This window comes from Protopterus annectens, chromosome 1.part0 (assembly GCF_019279795.1).
Source record: "Protopterus annectens isolate FY-2018-M chromosome 1.part0, PAN1.0, whole genome shotgun sequence".
Taxonomy (NCBI): Eukaryota; Metazoa; Chordata; order Ceratodontiformes; family Protopteridae; genus Protopterus; species Protopterus annectens.
Window position 1 is genome coordinate 1,827,960,471 of NC_056725.1, and position 16,132 is coordinate 1,827,976,602.

The 16,132-nt window shown below is 40.5% G+C and overlaps 1 protein-coding gene across 1 annotated transcript in view; it reads right to left on the reverse strand.

Moving 5' to 3' along the window:
• Positions 1-2,186: 2,186 nt before the first annotated feature.
• The window catches only part of FBXO4 (F-box protein 4), a 228,015-nt gene continuing 214,069 nt past the window's right edge, over positions 2,187-16,132 (reverse strand). The window contains exon 7 of the mRNA XM_044069774.1: positions 2,187-5,347. Coding sequence (XP_043925709.1) covers positions 5,264-5,347 — 84 coding nt within the window. The 3' untranslated portion in view covers positions 2,187-5,263. The remainder of the gene's footprint in view (positions 5,348-16,132) is intronic.

Sequence of the window (16,132 nt, forward strand, 5' to 3'; positions counted from 1 at the left end):
CATGGGAAATAGGTGCTCCACACCTATAGTCACCCCCTCACTGGTCAGGTCAGACCTTAAGCTAATCACCCTTAACATCCACATCCCACCCCCACCACCCAGTAAGGAAACCTCCATAAAAAACTTCTCCAAAGCCAATTTCATGCTACTCAAGTCAGAAGTGACAAACTTCATGACACCCATGCAGACAGGAACTGAAAGTTCGACTGCTGAGTCCTACACTAAGGCACTATAAGAGCACATCCACTCAAGCATGAATCGTGCCATCCCAAATAGAAGCAGAATGCTCTACTCCAAAAAAGGAAGCCAATCTGGTGGTCCCCTGCCATAAACAAACTTTACAACAAAAGGAAGACTCTGTTGCAGAAGAGAGGAAAATCCCAGGATGCAAAAAACTCCTTTACCAGCCTCAGTAAGAAGCTGAGATCTCTCATAAAATCCTCCAAAGCTAGTTACGAAAATAAAATTGCCAAAGATTCCATAGACAACCACAAGGCATTCTATAACTATATCAAGAATCTAAATGGCAATGCTCAGATCTGCTCTGAGCTAAAACAGAATGGCATTAAATATACTGATCCCAAGGATATTACCAATATCCTGGCAGACTGATTCAGTGCCAACTTCACCCCCCCCTCTCACCCCCTAAATGGCCTAACTCAATACCGGAAGATTGCCAAATTCTGGTAATAATGGACACACAGGTAAAAAACACACTCTCCAAAGCTAAGAATACAGCATCCATGGGACCAGATGACATCCCGGGCTGTGTACTACATGAACTACAAAATTAACTGGCACTTCACCTAAGTACCATGTTTAATTATACTCTCACCTCAGGCTTCGTGCCCACTGAGTGGCGCACAGCTACAGTTACCCCACTCCACAAGGGGGGATTCACCTTGGATCCCTGAAACTACCACCCCATCAGTCTGACAAGCCTGATCTGCAAGGCCATGGAAAGTATTATAATGGAAAAGACATTGGCAACCTTCAAACACTGGACCCCACCCAGTTTGGGTTCGTGAAGGGCCGATCGTGTTTCCTGAACTTGACTGACTTCTTTGAATCAGTCTCCAGTGCCGTGGACGAGGGTAAGGCAGTCCACACAGTCTATCTGGACCTCGCCAAGGCCTTTGACACCATCCCCCAATCTGGAAACAAAAATAAACTTACTAAGCTGAGCAATAATCCCTACGTCACTCGATGGGTTGCCAACTGGCTTACTGACAGAACCCACACTGTAAAAGTAGGTGACTCCAATTCCAGCTCCAGACAAGTGGAGTACCTCAGGGTTCAGTCCTGGGACCGCTCTTAAGTAGAGGCCAACAATAAGGGATTCTGGCTAACAAAGTTCGCAGATGACTGCAAACTGGGAGCCATTATTGAATCCCTGAATGATGTGGATAGTCTACAAAAGGGCCTTACAGAAACAGATGCTTGGTGCCAGAGCCATGGGCTCAAGCTCAATGCACCCGTGAATTACTACACAGGTGGCAGTACACTAAAGACCGAAAGTGTGATAAGAGACTTAGGGACACAGGTGGACAGTTGGTCTCACCTTCGATAACCACATCGCCACAACAGTCAGGAAATCCTTCTATGTGGCACACCTCATCACTAAGGGCTTTTCATCCAGAAAAAGGAGGTCATTGTCCCACTGTACTCATCCCTCATTAGACCCATTATAGAATACAATGCCCCATTTGGTATGTACCTCTCAAGACATATGCAACAACTGGAAAGGCAGCAGAAATACCTCAGTAAAAGAATCACAGGTCTAAAGCAGATGCCCTATGACCACCTTAAAAAACTCCAGCTACACTCTGTTGCATATTGTCTACTCAGAGGCGAGCTCTGCTTAACATACAAGGCCATGTCAAACCCAGAGCTGTTGGACATGCTACACTTAAAGAAATCCCAATCCCTCAGAGCCACACGCTCCAGGGATCTAAACCTTGTCATCGCAATAAGCAAAACATGCTGGAGGGATAGGTTCCTGACCCAGAGACTCCCCAGACTCTGGAATAGACTGCCCATACATGTCAAGCAGAGTGCCTCTTTGGCCCTCTTCAAAAGGAACACTGATGATTGGATGGGAGAAAGGAAATTCACCCTGGGGATCACGTCAGTCGCCCTGCTAGACAGGGGTCCAGGAAAGTAAATATTGTGGGAAGAAATATCCACGGAATTGTTATGGCTAGGCTTGCGTAGGCCCTAGAGCCGATATCCTAGTACCAACCTATGAACCTATGATACTGGATATAACACTGAATAAATATAACAATTAATAAAAAAGTAATTACTGGGCTCATTACAATGGGAGACTAAGAGATTTACTAGAAAATGGAAGAAGGAAAAGGTTTATTTAAAAGAATTATAAAGGTGGAAAAATTACAGACATAAAACCATAAAAGTACCACTTGACAAATAAGTGAAAGCAATGAGTGATTAAAGCAACTTACAAAAAGCACAAATACTTCAAAAGGAACAAATACTAATGGAAAGCCAGATGTAATTATGTAAAATAGATGAACAGATCAACAAGGAGAACTAAAAGTCTCAGAAGAAAATCAAATGCCAGGCAAGGGTAGATGGGGAGACCTAACCTGAAAGGGGAAGAAAAGGTTAAAATCTGTTTCAGGTCACAGCTATGTTGATACTGGATGGCAGAGCAAGATGTTTTCCAGTTCAGTTCTTGGGTAAGGTGCCTTCTTTGAGGAGTCTACATGGTCCCCTTGTGTTTACAGAGATTTTCATTAGATATTCTTGTATCCTTAAAACATGTTGTAGGTGGACTGGCAACTCTAAATTGCACATAGGCATAAGTATGTGCATGACCTGGAAGAAATTCCTGGCTATCTACTTCCCATTCCCTGCCTGCCTAATAAACTTTGTGGATTGCTTTGGCTGCTCATGAGGGTATTATAAAAGTCAGATGCAATTCAACAACACTGGATGGATATAATATTTATTTTTCATTTGAAAAGCATAGTAAGATCAATGTTAGAAAACAGATAAAGATAAATGGTCTACTTAGTTAAGAAATAAATATGAGTTTGTATTCTGGAAAGTAAATGAGACAAGAAATGTGGAAAACTGAAGAAAAAAAGCCGATGTGATATGGAACAAGCAGAAATGAAGAACAGCTACAGTTTGATTTTCTTCACAGAACATCTGAGGAAGCACTTAGGACAGAAAGCATTAAATATACATTAGAAGAAAGAACCCAGAATGGGAATGTAAATAAAAGTATTAAAAGAAAAGCATTCTAACAGAGAAAATGTACTAAGGAAAAACTGTATTCTCCATTATTCATTAGGAAGGCAACCAGTGAAGATACAAGAGTGAAAGTGGACAGAAGAAATACAGCTTACTAAGAAGAACGGACAGTCCATGAAACTAAAATTAAATGATAACAACAAATATGTTAACATAGTGAAGGTGGAATGGCAGAGCTGATTTAATAAAAGGAATGTTATGAATTCTCAAAGCAACTGAAAGGTGTGTAACCGTGCAAGCTGAAGAACAACTAATAAGTCAAAGAGGTTCATGTAGTCCCTACTGAAGCTTGTAACACCACACAGCAATAACAATAAAATTCTGGATTCAAAGAACTACAGCTTTATTTTCATCGTTATTGCTGTGTGGTGCTACAGGCCTCAGTGGGGACTATGTGAACCTCTTTGAGTTATTAATATTATGATTTCACTATAGTAATATGCTGCAGTTTAAAGAATAATATGAGGACTCAACTGTATATATGTTCAGGACTAGGAACAGCACCCTTTAGCATACAAGGAGGGTCAAACCCATTTTGGACAAGGTAATTATGTTGCACTATCCAACACGCATGACAGAACTAAGGAAAAGTGAGACTGCTTTAACACGTGCTTTACAAAACATTGTGTTACATACTTCACTAACATGTAGCTAGGCATGCAGCCCTTAGAGCACCGACTAACAATTTCATTGGACCATTCAGTTACAGTGAATCGTACAAATCAAAGGGAATACAAAGCTATGAGATCAGAAGCCATGTATGTCTTGCCAATAACTACCCTCAGGCTCTACCAAACTTTTCAAGGATGGTAAGGCCTTTAAAGCCCTAGATTTTAGGGTAACCATCCATCTGTCTAAGCTATGTTTCAAGGCAAACAAGGAACTACCCTCTTGACATGCAAGGACAGTCTATTCCACAGCAAGGGGAGGTTCTAGGTAATGAATCTCTCTCTCTCTTATTTAGTTTTATGTATTCCTTCAGACGTCTTAATCCAGTATTGGTTTTACTGTTTGACACATTGAGAAAAAAGGAGGTCTTGAATAATGGGATCCCTGAGAGCAAGAAAAGCAAGGAATAGGTCTCCCCTTAAGACAGTCTGTATGACACCGAGTAAAGGGACAGGGACTCCAGCCTCTCCTGATGACTAAGAGTTTTGATGACAGAGAGTCTTTTTGTTAGGAACTTCTGTGATCTTTCGAGTTTTTTGATATGTCTAGTGAGATAGATGCCAAAGGGTATGTTAGATTCTATAACATGTCTAACAAGGACAGTGTACAGGGGAACAAAAACTCCCCTAGTTTTGAAACAGAAGCTCTTGGTGATTAACTGTGACATACTGAAAGATTTCCTGACAACAGCTGTTACACAGTGAAAAGGTTGTCACTGATGCAGTAAGTAGCAGCAATTTTTTGTTTACTGAAGATGGTCCTGCATTTCTTAATATTTTTGTGAGCCCTTTCTCAGAGTCATGTGTTACGATGGCTCCACTTGAAGGGAATATGTATAACTTGCTGATTTGACAAGTACACCCAACTTGCAGTCACTGGTACAGATTCTTTTTGTCAGTGTTGCGATTATTGAAATAAATGCCAAAAGAAGGGGGGACCCAATATGGATCCCTGTGGAACTGGTCACGTTTTCCTAAACCGAGGAGGATGTTTTACTAGGTGACCTGCTGAGTTATCTTTGAATAAGGTAATAATTACAGAGTGCATTTCAAAACTATAACAAAAAACTGGAAACTTTCAGATTACAAGATCCACAATGTACACAGCAATTTTTTTAAACAACTACGCACTGAATGCTGCATATTTAACGTTTGTAATGGCAAGCAACATATTTGAAGATAATCAAAAGTGCTGTACATGTATCTTAAAAATACATTCATAAAATGATACACTATCGCATCAAAATAGTATGTATGAAGTGTGAAAAATGCATTCATAAAATGATCGCATCAAAATAGTATGTATGAAGTGTCTAAGTCTTTACTCCAGCTTCCTCCAAAATCCATTGGATTCCATCCAATAATCCATTTAAAGATTCAACTGTAACATCCTGAACCTAAAAACAAAAGAATATGCGTTTAGATTTCCAATTTAAAAACAGACACAAGATTAGGACCCACAAATTTATTTCTATATTTAAAAGCTAAGCTGATGAGCAAAGATAACTAATACTCATTATAATCTGAACATATGATCAAATTATCTTCTCCATTCTGCAAATTAATGCCCCCCCCCCACATATATTTTAACCATGCTGAAGTGTGGAGGTGAGGTCTGTTCAGCTGATCTGGTGTCCTTCCATGAAATTGATTTTCTTTTATGCTAAGGCTCCCTTATCTCTAAACTCTCAAATGTTCAGATGATGTACTCTTCTTCTAGCACTTTCTTCTCTGTAAAACAGTAATCTTGTGTATTTTGCAGAAGTCCTTAAGGTACCCAAATGTCGCTACCTATACTTTCATATCCCCTCATACAGTTTAAATATTGCACTTTTTGCCTGTCTTTACACAACTTGTTTTACTCATTAAATACCATTTTAGTTGCCTTCATCCGAGACTTCTGCAGAGATATGATCACCAGAATTCCACATGGTTCTTCCGATCTTGACCTATCAATCATCATCTATATGGATAAAGGGATAACAATTTCTTACTTTCTTTCATACCAGTTACGCCTCATCATCTATCTCAGTGTCCACTGGAAGTCTGTATTACTATTTCAGAACATCACTATATTTTTAGAAAAAATATCAATGTCTTAATATTTCCTCTTATTGGGTTTGTAGTTCCCTTGCTATCATGTACTCTTCCCTGTGGCAGACCCCTTTCCAAGTAAAGTACTCTGGACATTCCTCTCAAAATAAGTTCTCAGATGTCTGAAAAGCTGACCAAAATTCCAAGTCCCATCTCTTCTTTTCCAATATTGAAAACACATGAACTATATTAGTGACTGTCATGTTTGTAACAACTGACAGTTTTATTAATGTAATTGAATTTATGTCACCTAAAAAAGTGAAAAATAATAGCTAGTAGGCCTATGGTATTGCAGCAGTATGCATCAGCAGTTTATCTATGGCTCTATCAAACAATCTGTGTAACTGGTCATTAAAATTACCCCCATTGCTACTTCCTTCATTAACTTGTCTACAGCTACAACTTACAGTGCAACAGGCTGGACACTACTCTCAGACGCTCTTGAACTTGACTATTAACCAGCTGGATGGGCTTATGTCAAACACTGCAACAGAGTTAAAGAGCATGTTATATGCAGAGCTGCTCCCACTTTTCCTGCTGTGGTTATCCAATCAGGAAGCTTATTACATTAATTAGACAATGCCTTTCCACAATGATTAAGTGCTGACCTGGATTATGATCCTGCTTAGAACTGGGCAAAAAAAATTTAGAACTGGGCACAAAAATTTAAAACAAATTCAGATGGGAGATAAAAATCTAGCAGACCTTAGTATTTCCTTTCAGTATTAAAAGGAGATCTTACACAGTACATTTAATAAGAGGAGCATATTTTTCAGTCTCTCATACAACATTCTTTATGTCTATCAAGCATATTCAGTAATTTAATTAATTTTTTCATCAAGCCTTCAACATAATCAAAAAGTCTGTTTTAACTATATACCACTGTTTCTGTGGAAATCCTCAGCTCCCATCTTGCATCTTCAGATTGTGCCATCTTACTGTCATTCATCTCAGCTTTTGTGATAGCACTCAAAAGCACTCAGTATACTCCCCTAAAGCACTAAACATTTCTATAATATTCCCCTATTCTTCCACTCAAGTCGTTTGAGAAAGAACCCACCACAACTTCTGGTCATGGTCACACAACAAAATCCTTTCACGGTAGCCCCCTGGGTTGAAAAGTTGGTATAATGGTTAAAGTGTTTACCTTACAAACACAAAATACAGGGTTTGTTTCTCACATGGGGTAACTGGCTAGGCTTAACATAGCTCACAAGGGCAGTTAGCCTAGTAGTAATCTATGAACCTAACAACATCCAATCATTTTCTATTAAAGAACTGTTTATTCTTAATTTTTCATCAAATTCATCATGCTAAGGTTTTTGAATGTTACATAAAATGACTTTACAAACAGAATGTAGAATCTGACCAAATACCTTCTGAAAATACAAGCCTGAAATCCTGACTAACTCTGAAAACTATTTGAATGGAGGTCACTCCTCTGAGAACAATGCATTTGTTGAGTTGCTACATTAAAAAAATAAAATAAAAAATAAAAAAAAGTCAACTCTTTTTCATCAAAGATTTACAGCAAAAGATTTTGATAAATCAAGTAGCTCTCCAGGATATCAGGACCAGGACACAGTAGACAGGCTTGTGCGCATCATTGATTCTCAGAGTTACATTGATTGTGGCACTGTGCTCCTGGTAAGGTCACCATGGCAAACTAGTCAAAGAGTAGGAGCCAGAAAAACAACCAATCCAAAACTGAAAACTGACTCCAGTGATCGTTTAATTACATAACCAGAGAACCTCAACTGAAAAAAGCAAATCAAAACCCATTTTTCAGACAGACCTAGATGTAGTGTCTGCTGTGTATGTTGGTGGCTGGGTGACCTACACACCCTGGGCAGGTTCTGCTTAAAAATGTGTGGTACCACTATATGGGCTCAATTCCTGCAAGATGAAAGGTGTATGTATGTATGTATGTAATATGTGTGTGTGTGTGTGTGTGTGTGTGTGTGTGTGTGTGTGTGTGTATGTGCGCACACGTGCGTGTGTGTGTGTGGGGGGGGGGGGGGAGTATGATGCCAGCCACAGGGTAAGCAAATGCAAGGCAAATTAAAATGCAATAGGTCTTAACAAGGAAAATTAACTTTTGGTATATGGAATGTCACCTCACTGGTGGGGAAGGAGCCAGAGGTTGTGCAGCAACTTGAAAAGAAAAGGGAAGATATAACTGGTCTTACTTCTACCCAGAGCATCAATTCACAAATAACTGATCTTACTTCTAACCACAGCATCAGTTCAGAAACTAGACCTCAGCTGGAAGCTGCATCCCTCCTACTCTGGAGCTGTCCTTCAGTAGAGGAGCCCCTGGCTGATTCTCTGGAGCTGCCCTTCAGTAGAGGAGCCCCTGGCTGATACTCTGGAGCTGCCCTTCAGTAGAGGAGCACCTGGCTGATACTCTGGAGCTGCCGTTCAGTGCAGGAGCCCCTGGCTGATACTCTGGAGCTGCCCTTCAGTACAGGAGCTCCTGGCTGATACTCTGGAGCTGCCCTTCAGTACAGGAGCCCCTGGCTGATACTTTGGAGCTGCCCTTCAGTAGAGGAGCCCCTGGTTGATACTCTGAAGCTGCCCTTCAGTAGAGGAGCCCCTGGCTGATAATCTGGAGCTGCCCATCAGTAGAGGAGCACCTGGCTGATAATATGGAGCTGCCCATCAGTAGAGGAGCACCTGGCTGATGGTCTGGAGCTGCCCTTCAGTAGAGGAGCCCCTGGCTGATACTCTGGAGCTGCCCTTCAGTACAGGAGTCCCTGACTGATAATTTGGGGATGCCCTTCAGTAGAGGAGCCCCTGTCTGATACTCTGGGGCTGCCCTTCAGTAAAGGAGCTCTTGGCTGATATTCTGGTGCTGCCCTTTAGTAAAGGAGCCCCTAGCTGGATGCTGTATAGTTAAAGGTTTTGCCAGTAGAAAGGAAGTCATCAGAATGTGACTGCAAGCTACAGAAAGGAAAACTCACATGCACCCAACAGCTTTCCTGGAAACTGCTGGAAAAATTCCCGACATAACAGCTAGAGACTCTTGTTCTACTGACATTAACACTAATGTGGAAAGTGATGCTGAATATAATTCATAAAATATGACAAACACAAAAGTCTTAGTATATCTATAGCCCAGCTCTACAGGCAACAGTCAACTAGATTATGCAGTTCACTCACATAATACATAATTATTTTATGTCACATCTGATTAATTTTAATGGTTCAGAACTATACAAAGATATCACAGATTTTGACTTCAAGTGCGCTACCAGAACCCATGTTTGGAGCCAGGACTAGAGGCAGTGACTGCTGTGCATGCTTGGTGGCAGGATGACCCACACAGCCTGGACAAGTTTGGCCAAAAAATGTGTGGTGCCACTCTGTGAGATCCAATGTTCTTACTGACAGATCAAGTTGGTGTTACCAAACTGAAAATATTCAATCCTTTAGAATGTTATTATCTAAATTATACATTTCTAGTCCCAGTCTTGTTTGCCCAGTCAACCATGCCAGCAGCAAAAAAAGTAACATACCCCGTGTGTGCTCATCCATTTTAGAAATTGTAACTACATTTAATAGAATAATGCACCTTCTACATTGATTAGCTCTTCCTGTCATACTGAAATTACTTTACAAGTTTTTGTTCACATACATTGAAATATAACCATGTTCTTCCATCAATACAAAAAACATAACCAAGCAATCTATTCTTAATTTCAAATGTATATTGTCCCTTTTGTTTCAGTACTCATACAGCATTTATACACTTCCACATACTACTGTCTGCCCTAACATGCAATTGCTTTGACTTTACACAACTAAATTAGTTCAAATAAATGAACTGTTTCAGCATTCACTAACGTGTCCCTTTCTGATGCACAGTTACTGCATATTTGATTACTTATAGGCTTAAAAGAAAACTAATTCAGAAGTAAAATTCACTATATATTAAGTGCTGCACTACATCTTATTAATGGACATACTTTATAAATGTTTTGGAAAAATGCTCAAAAACTATCTGAACTATTGCGTTACATTTAAAATGAGCTATCTGTACCCTAATATGTCATATAAGTAAAAAGCCAAAGAAAAACTACCAACAACTTCCCAGAGCAGCAGAGTCCAACAAAATTAAAGAACACTGATGGACCCAAGGAAGGCACGATTCCCCAAGTTAAAAACCTAATTTATTGTAGGTCATAAGCGCTTTCGCGTGAAATCACATGTGAGTCAACATTTTCACTTTCCACTTAAATGCTAACTCTGGTTTAATGTGTTTGTTATCTGATGAAGCAGCAGTAGCTGTGAAAGTGCTTATGACCTTCAATAAATAAAGTTTTTAACCTGGAGAGTTGTGCCTTCCTTGGATCCATCAGTGCTCTTGGATGTCATATAAGTAATTTTTCATATAAATGTTTCTGAAAATCTTTTTATTATGGATAATTAGGTATAACCATCCTTCTGATATAATGCTAGCCTCAGAGCCAGATCCAGCACTAGGTGATCTAGGCAGTTGCTTAGGGCCTGCTGGCTAGGATGGGCTCTATGGCCAGGGGACAGCCACAACATTTATTTTTTTAATTAAAAAAAAAATACACATCATCTTTTAGAGTGCTCTTCTTTAAGAATGCCTTCTGTCTCTCTCCTTGCATTGATGCACACACTTACTGTTGCTTGCTTCTTTCTTTTTCTCGTCCATGGAATTTAAACACAAGACATTCCCTGCTGGTGGAATTTAAACATATTTGCTGCCTGCTTCTTACTTCTGTCCATGGAATTAAGCAGGGATGAATGTTCTATAACTAGGGGGGAGAGAGTGAGCGAGAGTGTGTTGTGTGTGTGAAATGGTTTGGTTTGGGATGACAGGTTAGTTAGTTAATTTACTCAGGCTCAAACCCTATACCATGGTTACACACAACAGCCTAAATCCTGTACACCACCTACCAGACTACAAAAAAAAGGAGTTTCAGTGCATTTTCAAGGAATTGTGAGCTTCAAGGAAAGAGAAGTTTCCTGCTGATCATGCTAAGTCTGTTTTCAATCTGCAACTGTTTTGTTTAGCAAATGGTCATCAGTGTATCTGTTATAGAACTTGAAAGTAGTGTTAGCAGCACAACAGGTACCATACTCGGTTTTGATGCACAAGGCTGTGGTTTCTACTCCAATATCATGTAGATGGATTGCTAATAATGTGTTGTACTTGGGTTGGGGGGACTGCCATTCTGAATGTGTCCTTTTTTGGAAGAGATGCTTAGTTACTATGAACCTGTTGTTTTGCCATCAATTCCCTACTGTAATATTATCATCTTACCATTTTTTTTTTAATTTAACATATGCAATTTATTCTTCAAGGGCAGCCACTGAATTTGTAGATGAAACACTGAAATATACAGTTGTTTGCTAGAAGCAACTCATTCATTAGTTACAGATCTCTTTAATGTGGAATTATTCAAATGACTTTTACTTCTGAAGAAATTGTGCATATTGACTGATATTGGTTTACTGTAATGACAGAAGTTTGTGGCCTTTTATGGTTGAAATGTTCTGAAATGGGCAGTTTTGTCATTGGTTCATATATTTTGTTTCATTGTTTACTGGAAAAAATGTTAAAAACTACAAATTTAAAACATACTCTAACAAGTGGTGCTGTATTATACGTGGAATATAATTTAACACAATCAGGAAGGTGAATCAAACAACATATGCATGTACACCTGGTCCTAAAACTGTGTACAAGGGACCTACAGTTTGAAAACAACCCAAAGGTAAACATTATCCATCAATGTGTGGATGCATTCTCTTTGAATGTGGGTGTCAATGCCATTTTAATGAATGTGAGTTTCAAGGGCAGAGAAGTTTACTGTTTATCCTAAGTCTGTTTTCATTGCGAAACTGTTTTGTTTAGCAAATGTCTGTCAGTGTCTGTGCTATAAAATTTGAAATAAACGTTTTAAATATCTGTGAACACTGAAGTAAAGAATAAAATGGTTTGCACACTGACAGGTTTAAACAGATTTTATGGTAAATGGGGAGAAAAAGACAAAAAATGGGACACTGGAATGGCAGCGGGAGGGTGCAGACTGCTGTGTGTGGATTGGACTGATCCATTACCTTACCTAGGGCCTCATTTGACTATGGTCTGGCTCTGGTTAGCCTCATTAATCAACAAAGTGACAAAAGATAAGAGACAAGAACTCTACACAAAAACTGTTGAGACTGAGAGATTCTTACATGGACATGACAAAAGATAAGAGACAAGAACTCTACACAAAAACTGTTGAGACTGAGAGATTCTTATATGGACATGGAAAGTTCTTTGAATTACGCACTTACAGTTATCAATGATTAAAAAAATAAAGAAAACAGAATAAACTACAAAAACAAATCACAAAATAAGAGTTTGTGATTGAACAAATCTAATACTTTATGTCAGGTCAACAAGGACTGCACCAATTATAGAAATCACTGCCCATGTTATAGGTAACACAATCAAAATGAAACCAAACGGCTGTCATTCTGGCCATTGTCAAGAATGCACAACTAGATATGCAAGCTGTAATTTGTATTACATAATTTTTCCTATTTTTTTTACTATGGAAAGGAGAAGAATACAGGCTGAATTTTCTTAATTAAAAGCCTCAGTCTTAGTAATGAAAATGGCAACTGTTAATTTTTCAGACTCTGGAAATGCTGAGGTAGCTGCACTTACTGAAAATGATGTTCATCAATTTACATTTCACAGAATACAATTAAATGATTTGCGTAAAAATCAACAATCAGCTGAGCATATACTATTTGGATTAATCAAATGAGAAAAAAAAAAAAAAAGAAAACCGCATTCTAACCAGCTCATACCATAAATATACTCTCAAATACTGGAATAAAACAACTGGATTTAAACTAAAAATTGTGACAGGCTGTGCCTCCTAACAGACAATCAGCCCTGAGGTTAACATATCATAACTAAATTGAAAGGCTGCAGAGGTAGACTGACATCTGGTAGAATAAGCCTTGATTTTAAAGGGAAAAGGTCTAACCTCAGACTTGTAAACATAAGCTATACAGCTAGAAATCCAATTAGAGAGTGTCACTTAGGAAACTGGTAAACCTGACCTGGATTCAGAGAAGGAAATGAATAAATGATCTGACTCCGGTGCAAATAAAAACGTAATTGTCTATGGACATCCAGCTGATAAAACCTGTCAGCTGCATTGGATTGATTTGGAAAGAACATCAGAAGCTCGATGGATTGATTCAAAGTGGCATGGGAACAGACCCTGGGGACAAAGAAGGGATTAGTACGAAGGGACACCCAGTCCTTGTGAAAAATCAGATAAGGGGGTTTAACAGACAATGCTTGCATCTCTGACACCAGTCTGGCTGACGTGATGGCCACCAGAAACAAAGTCTTCCAGGACAGGAATTTCAAAGAAGATGAATGGGAAGGCTCAAAGGGCGGAGAAGTCAATTTGGATAACACAAAATTTAAATCCCATGAGGCAACAGGTTCTTGATGGGGGGGGTCTTAAAGTGGCACCTTTAAGAAAGGTTTTGCACAGCTTATGTGACATCAGATTTGAATCTTGAAAACCTAGATGAAAGTTTGAAATCGCTGCCAATTGAACTCTGATAGTGGCAGACGCAGATCCCTGGTGAAAAAGCTCAGACAGGAATTCCAAAACCACTGGACTGAAGGCAGTGTAAGGGTCAACATTCAGTTTCTCCGCCCAGATAGAGAATCTTCTCTATTTACTGGAATAGTCTCCTAGTAGAAGGTTTATGAGAAGACATAAAAATAGTCACAAGAGTCACGGAGGTTGAGAAGTCGTGAAGCCTGACTAGGGATGGAACTGGAGCAGCCACGCTGTCAAACTGAGGGTGTGTAAGGTGGGATGAAGCAAACCTGACGTGAGTCAACAGTTCTGAAACGGAGTCCAGGATCCAAGGATCGTCCAGGAGAAGAAGCCCGAGGAAGGGGAACCAAACCTGACGAGGCCAGTAAGGAGCAATGAGGATAAGTTTGCTTCCCAGCTGTTTCACTTTCTGAATAACCTTGGGAATGAGAGGAAAGTGAGGAAAGGCATACAGGAGACCCAGGGGCCAATCATGAATAAGGGTGTCTCCGGTGACTCCCCCGGAGGGGGGATGAGGGAGAAGTAGCTGCTGCATTTGGCATTGATTGGACTGGCACAGAGGTCGCAGCAAGGCTGTCCCCCATCTGTGGAAAATCTGTTCCGCTGTTTCCTGTTTCAGAGACCACTCGTGAGGCATAAGGATTGCCCTGCTGAGCTTGTCGGCTATCACGTTGGTTGTCCCTGGAATGTGCATTGCCACCAGAAAATGCTGGGACGCTATCGCCCATTTCCAAACTCGCATGGCCTCTCAACAAAGTGGGTAAGATCTTGGTTCTGCCCAGTTTGATATAACATACTACCGATATGTTGTCTGATTGTATTGCAATAGCCTCCAGAGGCAAAATGTCGTGGAGTGCTTGCAACGCCAGCAGCACCGTCCTTATCTCTAGAACGTTGATATGCAGGTGAGCCTCGTGAACTTGCCATGTGCCTTGCACAGTCCTGTCAAGATAATGCCTCCCCACCCTATCTGTGAGGCATCCGTGGTCACAGTAGCAACGGGTTGGTGAGGGACAAATGAGGTGCCCATGGTTAACTGATTGGGTAGTGTCCACTAAAGGAGGTCCTTCTTGCAAGATTCTGTCAACAGAATGTGATGAGATAATGGGAGGTGCTGAAAAGACCATTGGGACAACAGGAGCCACTGAAAAATTCTCATGTGTAACCTGGCTAGTGGCACTAGTAATATTGTGGAAACCATGGTCCCTAGAAGTTGCAGAATAATCTTGGCTTTGACCTTTCATAAGGGAAGAAGATGAAAAAAAAAAAAAAAAATTGCTGTCATTTAACTGTTAGTGTTGTTTTCTATTGTTTTACTACTGTAATGGTAGTTTTATTTCTATTGTTTGCTGTGCTTGTCTATTACTGTAATGTTTTATTGTACTATCTGGAGCTTTTCTCCTCGGGTCTCCACTGAAAATGGGACAAAATCCCAGTTGGACTAACCCGGTTAACAAATGCCAATAAATAAATAAATAAAATAAAAAAAACAAATTCTGTGCCCTTTCAGCAGGAAGACGAGGCAACATGTCTACTGTGTCTATCTCTGCGCCTATAAAAATCACAGAATGAGAAGGCAATAAGGCAGGTTTTTCCCAATTTATAGAAATTCCCAGCTGGGTACAAAGCTGAATAGTAGCGTCCCTGGTCTGAAGAAGTAAATGCCTGGTGGGGGCGGTCAAGAGCCCGTCGTCCAGATACGGAAACACTTGGAATCCTTGACGTCTCAGGTGAGCTGTACTGCAATACAGTTGGTGAACACCCCGGGGGCTGTGGTGAGGCCAAAGGTCAGAGCAAGAAACTGGTAATGACTGGCTCCCAGCCGGAAGCGTAGATGACTCCTCAACACCCTGTCCATTTTCATGTGGTAGTAGGCATCTCGGAGATTTATTGAGCACATCCAATTGTCGTTCCCTAATAACAGGAGTATAGACTGCAGTGTCACCATCCAGAACTTGTCCTTCTTTACTGATTTGTTCAATATGCTGAGGTCCAGAATAGGCCTCCAGTCCCCTGTACATTTCGGCACTAAAAATAATCTGGAGTAAGTTCTGGATCATATTTGGTCTGCTGGGACAGTTTGGATAACTCTTTTTGACAGCAACTTGTTGACCTCTACAGTTGCCCGATCCCTGTGACTGGGTGGAACATCTGGGATTTTCTTGGGAACAACAGGTGGAAGGGAAAAGGGTATGACATAACCTCTGGTAATAATTCTTTGTACCCACTTGTCTTGAGTGATACCCAGCCAGGCTTCTGGATACAAAGAAATGCGACCCCCGATCGGCCCCAGAAAAGCAAGTCGGGCCCCACATCAGGAGCGCTGGTAAGGCCGGCCCCGAAAGGAATTGCTACCTCCCTGGTTTTGCGGACCGCCCCTGCCTCTAGGGCGACGTCTATCATTTCCTCCTCCTCCTCTGCCTCTGAAGGAGGAGTCACCCTGTGCATCCAGGAAAAACCTCTGGGACT